At 41.6% G+C, this 8,499-nt stretch overlaps 1 protein-coding gene across 2 annotated transcripts in view; it reads left to right on the top strand.

Moving 5' to 3' along the window:
* TTC27 (tetratricopeptide repeat domain 27) overlaps window positions 1–8,499 on the top strand; it is a 136,067-nt gene that overhangs the window by 59,135 nt on the left and 68,433 nt on the right. For both annotated transcript variants that reach the window (XM_037066609.1, XM_037066608.1), the window contains exon 10: window positions 72–185. In XM_037066609.1, coding sequence (XP_036922504.1) covers window positions 72–185 — 114 coding nt within the window. The remainder of the gene's footprint in view (window positions 1–71; window positions 186–8,499) is intronic.

Raw genomic sequence — 8,499 nt, 5'->3', positions numbered from 1 at the left:
CAGAGAGGAATCCCTCCTCTTATCTCTCCTTTTTGTGGTCTTTATTATGTTTGTTTTTTCTCTTCCATCAGTGTTTGCTTTCACAACCAAAGTTCTGGGCCGTTCAGACGTCAGCGCTGATCCTGCGGACGAAACTGGAGAGAGGGAGCACGCGCCGAGTGGAGCGGGCAATGAGGCAGACACAGGTGGGGGTTGTGGCGACGAGCTTTGTTTCTCTTCCGACTCTTCATTGCTGTCAGTAAGCAGGCATATACAGTACGATCTGCAAGGATGGGATGGCTTTCACTGTGCTCGAACACGTTGTTATTATTTAGAGTGTAGGTTTTAAAATCTGACTGCTTGGCTTCCAAGTCCAGCTCTCCGTAGCAGCTCCGTGTCCACCGTGTGCGCCCCAGCACTGAGGATGCCACCCGTGTGTGTCTCCCACACCGAGGGCGATCCACAGGTTAACTCACTTCTGACACTGGGATTAGTCTAGTCCCCCGGGTAAGAGCTCAGTCCCATGAGACTGTCTCCCACTTCAGATGCCCATCACAAGTCTGGGTACTTCTGACCAACTGGCTCTAAGTCAGGGTTCTCATGACCCCTCCTCTGGCCTGATAATTCGCTCGAATGGCTCACAGGACTCAGGGAGTAGCTTTACTTACTATTCTTGGTTTATCATAAAGGGTATTAGAGAGGATACGAAGAACAGATAGATGAAGAGGTGCACAGGGCGAGGCCCTGAAGGGTCCCCAGCGCAGCAGCTTCTGTGCTTACCGGGTTTGACATTATGACTCTCTGCTTTGCCCCCCGCCCGGCCCCCCGTCCTGGCCTCACTGTGACTGGAGTCTCTTCGTCTTGCCATCCAAATGCTCGTGACGGAGAGAGTGGTACACCTCCTTACCTGTTATACAGAGTGGGGGTTGGTATTTCTGCCTCCACACGGTGGTATCGCAAAGAAAGTCTTTGCACTCTCCTACCCAGAGCTTTGGGGAATTAGCCAGATCATGTGATGGGATGAATGTGAAATTCATCTAATTTTCTATCATTATGGAGACATTTACCTCATAACCTAAACTTTTGCCAATTCCTCTGATTCAAAGTTTGATATTACTGTGTTTGTTGATGTTACTGCATCCCTGAAGAGGAAAATTATTTTAAAAATATGTGTATATATAAAACAATGTTTTACAAAATTTTCCATTTTAGTTTCTGTGAAAATCTGTTTCCTTCGTCAGCTGTGTAAAGAGATAAAATGATAAGTTGTTAAAGTGGAAAGAAAAATAAGCCAGAAGGAGAGCTCTTAGGGAAAAGCTTGGTCTTGTCAGGTTACAAGTTGGAGAAATGCAGCTGTGATCGGGCAGGTGACTGGCCCCAAGTTGCCTCGCTGGTTAATGACAGAGTCTGGACTAAAACGTACATAGCAGCAGGCAGTTATATTGGAGATCCAGGGGCAGGTTTGGAAGGGATTTCTAAGTGACAAGGGCCAAACTTGAAAATGATGCATCACAGCTAAAGGTAAATATACCAACATCATAAGATCACAGAGGAAGAAGGAACTCCAAGTTGAGGAGAGTCCACTAAAAACACTGTATCTCAAGGAAATTCTTCTAGGCTGGAGTTCTTTAATGACTGCATGTTCAGTTTTTATTGCCCAGCAGTATTTATTTATGCCCTGCTTTTTACCAGTGGAGTATAAATTATAAAGCAGGTGTATTCCCTCCTGTCATCCAGCTTCCCCCTCCCCATCTGATCCAAATCCAAATACTAACATTTTCTTTTTCATAAGCTCACAGCTTTCTTTTTTCCTTTTGCACAGTAAAAGCAATGTATTATACATATAATCCATATATGAAACAAATTAATCGAAACCACATATATTCAAAGGGACCATCTTACTTATGTCCAAAACACACCCCCCCCCAAAAATGTAAACCATATGTCATCATTGTCTTCTATCATGTTAACTGCTTTAACTTAGTGCTCAATAAACTCAGTTATCAGTGGATTGAGCGCAGGCCTGCGAACCAGATGATCGCGGTTCAATCCCCAGTCAGGGCACATGCCTGGGTTGCGGGCCAGTTCCCGGCAGGGGCCAGTTCCCAGCAGGGGATGCATGAGAAGCAACCATACATTGATGTTTCTCTTCCTCTCTCCTTCCCTTCCCCTCTAAAGATGAATAAATAAAATATATTAAAAAAAACACACTTAAAAAAAAAAAACTCAGTTATTGAGGGTTAACATGAGATTACTTTACGTTCATTATTGAAATAATCTTGCTAATGAATGTTATTTTGTGGTTTCTTAAACCTGTTAACTTCAGTTGTGATGGTCTGCCCCTGCCTCTGAAGTCAATACCCAGCAGGGATCTTTCCCTTCACCCTTGGATTTCTGGGGGCACATTGCCCTGAATTGGGACTTTGAGAGTAAAGCTCTTTTCTGTCACTAGAGACTGTTCATTCTGGAATTTGATTTTCTCAAGTGTGATAGTTAAGTGAAATTTAACAATTTTAAGCAAATTTAAAAATCTTTCATTTAAAAATTTTTTAAATTTAAATTTATTTTTATTTTTAGACAGAGGGGAAGGGAGAGAAACATCAGTGTGAGGTTGCCTCTCACATGTCCTGTACCAGGGTCCTAGCCTGCAACCCAGGCATGTGCCCTGACTGGGAATCAAACTAGTGACCCTTTGGTTTGCAGGCCAGTGTTCAGTCCACTGAGCTATACCAGCCAGGGCCGCTGCTCTTTTCTGCAGAATGGAGAGCAGTTGTGCCTACCTCATACACATGTTGAGTCAGTAAGTGACTTAATATTTGTGAAACTCTTGGATTAGTGCCTGGTATGGAGAAACCCTCAATAAATGTTGACCGTTATTATCCTCAGTTTACAGGAGGGTGAGTTTAAGTGCAAAAAATTAAAACTGCCCAATTCTTCCAGACTGTCACTAAAAGTGGTCATTACCACCTGAAAAATCTAAAAGCATTGGGATAATTACAATTCTTCTTGTGTAGTATGCTGAGTTATGCCATTGAGCTTTTCAAATATCTGAGATATGAAAATGTCTTCTACCCTGGTTCTGTAGGCTGCCTACAGTGAGGACCATGTGTAGTGTTTCAGAGTTATTGAAAAGTATGCTGGGATTACCTACGCTGTTATTTGTTGGAATAATTATAACTAGTATTGTTTACTCAGAACTGTGTATAGTTAACTACCATTTACTGAGCACGCACCTGCCGGAGCTAAATACTCCTAGTAAGTAAGTCTTGTCTACATTTTGACTGATGACGAAACTGAAGGATGGAAAACCCAAGTGGCTTACCCAGGGTCTTATAGCTGGGCTGGAATTCAAACCTTGTCTACTTTGGATTTTGAAGTCCATGCCTTTATTCACCATACTCTGTTGTGCCACGGAAGCTATGAAAACTGGCTGAAAAAAGAGAAAAAAGGATATCAGTATAAAACTTCATCTATATAGGGCATCATCTCGGGGGAAGGGACTGGATGAGCACAGGCAGGAAGAAGTGAATAGAGGCTTTCGTGAGAGAGGTTTGGATGCAGAGCTCAGCCTCTCGAGGCCTGTGGTTTAAGTGAATGGGGAGGGCGTTGGAATGCACATGATACCAGGATGTGGTACTGTGGGAAGAGAACATGTAAGTGGTGAGTGAAGCTGGCTTCTGCTGAGGCCAAGAGAGGGGGCTGCCCAGGCGGATGCTGATAGGCTGATCCAGGACGTGAGCTTCACAGTAATAGATTAGTAAAAATCAGCAACAATTAGTTCATAGATAGATGAGGTAAAAGAATGGGACAAGTGATATAAAACACAAAATAAACATTATTAGTGATAGTAAAAAATTTAAAAACCTGGAAAGTTACAGAAAAAAATCGTAAAAAGGTAATGGCCAAGGAATTTACTAATGGGGTGGATGAAGTGCAGCCACTAAAAAAAGCACAGTCCCAGAGGCACTGAACGATAACTTACATTCCAGGCGGGGGCATGCTTACGTTTTTTGAACGGAGTCAGATTATGTTGATTGAACCGATACATTGGTTTTCTCTGGGAGACTGCCCTGTGAACACCTTAACGTCTTTATGCAGTGCTTCCCAAACTTGCCTGAACTATGGATCACTTCCAAGTTGCTTGTTAAAATAGGGCTCTTCAGCCTAGTCTCTGAGATTTGGGGTCCAGGAGGTGGTGGTGATTATGGATGCTTTTGGGAAAGACTGCCTTAGGCAGAGGTATGCTGTTAATCTTTAGTTGCTCCAGATGTTTCTCTGTCTCTTGCCCAAGTACATACAGAACAGAGGTGAAAAGGGCATTTTCCGAGGTCTGAAGCCAATGCCCTGATTGAACAGCAGAGTGTGGCCAGGGGACCCTTAGAGGTGAGTGTTACGGAGGGCTGCAGAGCCTGAGCCCAGCTGGAGTTGAGCCCTCTGAAGAGCAGGTGCTTTGCAAATGATTGAGACCTTCTCAGGAAAGCAGCGTGTAATTATTATTAGACTTAACTACTTCAGTTTTTCTTTTGGAAGGATAACACAGTACTAGGTACTTTAAGCATCAGTTAGGTTTTAAGAGTAAATATTTGTTATTCTTTGCACTCTTATAATACTTGCAGTTGTAAACAGGATGACTTGTGTTCTTCTAATCTTTTAAGGTAATATAATGAAAAAGAACTCCAAAGTATTTCCATAAACACTAAGCAAGGACCCAGAGAGGTTTTGGGGGGAAGTCAGAGCCAGGTGGGGTGTGGGGAAGGCGCGAGAGACTCTGCATCTAGTAATCCTAAGGCAGCAGTGCTCAAAGGGTGACTTGTGGAGCCCTGAGGGTCCCCAGACCATTTCAGAGTGTTCACAGGTCAAAACTATCTTTGTAATAATACCAAAATATTATTTACGGTTCACTGTGTTGATCTCAATTAGCAGCAGCCGTGGGGGTCAGACTGCTGGCCCCTTCGGCCCAATCAAGGTAGGGGCACCACACCAAGCCAGTAGTCTGCACGCTTCACCGCTATGCACTGGTAGCGTTAGAAACAAAATTCAGCTGATTAAATTTAAAGATGAGATTGGCTTTATTCAACCATTCAGGAATTGAGCAGTGTCAAATACCTGGCAAAGAGAGGGGCTCTGAGGAGCTGTACAGATTGCAGACTTTTATAGGAAGAGGGTGTGAGGCTGGAAGTTTGTAGCAAACAATGGATTATTTCAGACCTTGTGGTCACCTTTCTTTGGGGAATGGTGGGGTGTCTCTATGGCAGATCACCTTACTATCGCCAACCAGGAAACTCCAGACTGCCCAGTTAAAAGACAGTATTACTTATAAATGTCTTTGATAAAGCAGCAGATATTATTAAGTCTTTATCCTTGTCATTGTGCCTTTTTGATATTCTGTGATGAACCTGTGCAGGATGCCAGAGTGTGTGCCTGTCTCAAGAAAAAGTGGTAGTAGCTGCTTTTTCTATAGAACATGGTTTTGTTTTTTTTTAAATATAATTTTTATTTAATTCTTGTTCACGTACAGGTTTCTGTCTTATATTCCCAACCCTGCCCGCCCCCCGCCCCATGCTCCCCGCCTCCCTCCCCTTTCCACCCCCCACCCTTAGTTATTGTCCATGTGTCCTTTATACTTGTTCATGTGAGTCCATTCCCTTTTCCCCTATAATTCTCTCCCCTCTCCCCTCTGGACCCTGTCAGCCTGTTCCATATTTGAGTGTCATTGGTCGTATTTTGCTTGCATGTTTGGTTTGTTTAGAATCCTGTTAACGGTGAGATCATATGATATTTGTCTTTCACCGCCTGGCTTATTTCGCTCAGCATAATGCTTTCCAGTTCCATCCATGATGTTGCAAAGGGTAGTAGTTCCTTCTTCCTTTCTGCAGCATAGAATTCCATTGTGTAAATGTACCATAGTTTTGTGATCCAGTCATTAACCGATGGGCATCTAGGTTGCTTCCAACTCTTGGCTATTGTGAATTGTGCTGCTATGAACATTGGGGTGCATAGGTTCTTTTGGATTGGTGTTTCAGGATTCTTAGGATATACTCCTAAGAGTGGAATTGCTGGGTCAAAAGGCACGTCCATTTTTAGTTTTCTTAGAAAATTCCATACTGTTTTCCATAGTGGTTGTACCAGTCTGCAATCCCACCAACAGTGGACTAGGGTCCCCTTTTCCCCACAACCTCTCCAGCACTTGTTGTTTGTTTCTTTGTTTATGATAGCCATTCTGACTGGTGTTAAGTGGTAGCTCATTGTGGTTTTAATTTGCATCTCTCTGATAGCTAGCGATATCGAGCATCTTTTCATGTGTCTCTGTATCCTCTGTATGTCCTCCTTGGAGAAATGTCTTTTAGAACATGGTTTTTACCTGAAAGACTCCTGAAAAATTTTGGGTATTCAGACTTGGGTGTTTGGCAGGATTTTCTCAAAAATAGAAGAAGTGAGCTTATAACTTGAAGGAAAATAATCGACAGTATTTGTTACCAATGATAAAATTTTAAGCTTTCTAGAAAAAAAAATGAGAGGTTTTGAAAACTTGTTTCTGCAACTCTGAACTTGGCAGCTTCCCAGTACCATAAGTATTTGGATGAGAGTTTTCTGATGATAACTCTCATCAGTTTTCTGTTGGTGATAATAACGCATATAATTTTTAAATAATATATGAAACATGTCAGCATTTGAAAGGTCTGTACATTTTCCAAATGACTAATTCATGATGTTAAAAAAATCAAGTATGAGTACAAGATTCATTTAAAGTTCAAGACAGACCAGTGAATTTTATTGTAACAGAGTATTTATAACAGAAAAATTCATTGATAGGATGTCAAATTCCAGATTGCAGGTAACTCTGAGAAGCCACACATGTTGAATTTTGGTATACTATCAAAGAATAATATCTACAATTAACTGAAAAAGCTACTAACATATTCTTCCTTTTCCAACTAATACCTCTATGAAGTTAAATTTTCTTCATAAGCATCTATCAATAGATCGACTGTAGATGCACATGTGAGAATCCAGGTGATAAACAGATTTGCAAAATGTAAGACATCACCAGTCTTTTCGAGACTTTAAGAATTATATAGAGGGTGGGGCAAAAATAGTTTATAGTTGTTTGTATGGAAAGTAATACAATAATAAATAATACAAGAACAAACTTTCATGTACTCACAACTGTAAACCTATTAAACTTACACTGTGTATAGGTATTTATCATAACAACATGTTATTTATTTACATTAATATAATAGATTATTTTATTGGGTTGGCTAAAAAGTCTGTTTAGTTTTTTCCATAGAACAAAAGACACATTTCATTTTCACCAATAACTATTGATTTGGCTATTTTGAGGATGTCGGCTGTCTCCGACATGATGTAATGTTGACTGTTCTCAATTAATGTCTCAATTTGATTGCTGTCCACTTCACCTGGTCTCCCTGACTGTGGAGCATCGTCCGGCGAGAGAGCTGCAGGACGAAACTTCAGGAACCACTTGCGATACATTCGATCAGTCACAGCACCTTTCCCCTACACTGACAGATCTTCGTGTGTGTGTGTTTTTACCTTTCTTGAAATAATAAAGCATAATGTGTTAAAAATGTTCCTTTTCTTCCATCTTCAATATTAAAATGTCTACACATTCACCAGTTTTGGTAACTTTTTTTTTGATGCACGCTGATATGACAGCTGTCTCTATAAAAACTAACAGAATTGTTTCAAAGGAACTTAAGGACAGTAAGCACTACCAGAATCATCTCACAGAAAAAACCAAATGGATTTTTTGGCTAACTCCCCAAAATGGATGAATAAATATTAAAATTTTTCTCAGTTGTATTTTCTAATATGAAAAATATCGCTAGGTTGTATTTCACATAAACAAAAGCTCTTTGGAATCCCTTAGTAATTTATAAAAGTTTAAAGAGGTCCTAAAGCCAAAAGGTGGAAGAACCCTATCTGAGGTTTAACTGGAGGGCACACTCCAACACAGCGGCCCACGCTGACGTGGGGGCTGCCTCTTGGTAGACACCTCCTTGCTCTGGACTCCTAAAGAGGACACCTCAGTTTCCCCACACCTCTCCCCTACCTGTGGGCCCAGCGCTGCAGTCTCTTCCGGGTCTGGAGCAGGAGGCAGTGATGGGAAATCTTCACCAGGCTGCGCCCTGACTCCAGTGTTAATGGGGCTCAGGAAGAAAGCAGTTGAGTCAAGCTCTCGATATTTTTCCATTCCAAAGCTGCCATTTTATTTTCACAGGTCTGATAAGTTCACTTAGTTATGATATAAGGATTTAATGAAGCTGTCACCTGGTCTTTGGAATTGGGCAGGCTCACCTGTTTCATGAACTTATGACTTTGGGCAAGTCATTTTCATGTCTCTGGGCTGCAGTTTCCTGTATCTGAGGTAATACTAGGTGAACGGTAGGTTTCATGGTATTAGTAGGTGTGCTAATAGGTTTTAATTCTCATTCTCGTTGTTCCTAGTGGGAATTCTCCGGGGCTAGGGGTTCAAGGTGGCGGTTAGCTCGGCCA

The sequence above is a fragment of the Sturnira hondurensis genome, unplaced genomic scaffold (genome assembly GCF_014824575.4).
Source record: "Sturnira hondurensis isolate 20B ecotype Veracruz unplaced genomic scaffold, ASM1482457v3 Scaffold0016663, whole genome shotgun sequence".
NCBI lineage: Eukaryota > Metazoa > Chordata > Mammalia > Chiroptera > Phyllostomidae > Sturnira > Sturnira hondurensis.
This window is presented reverse-complemented; position numbering and strand designations above follow the sequence as displayed.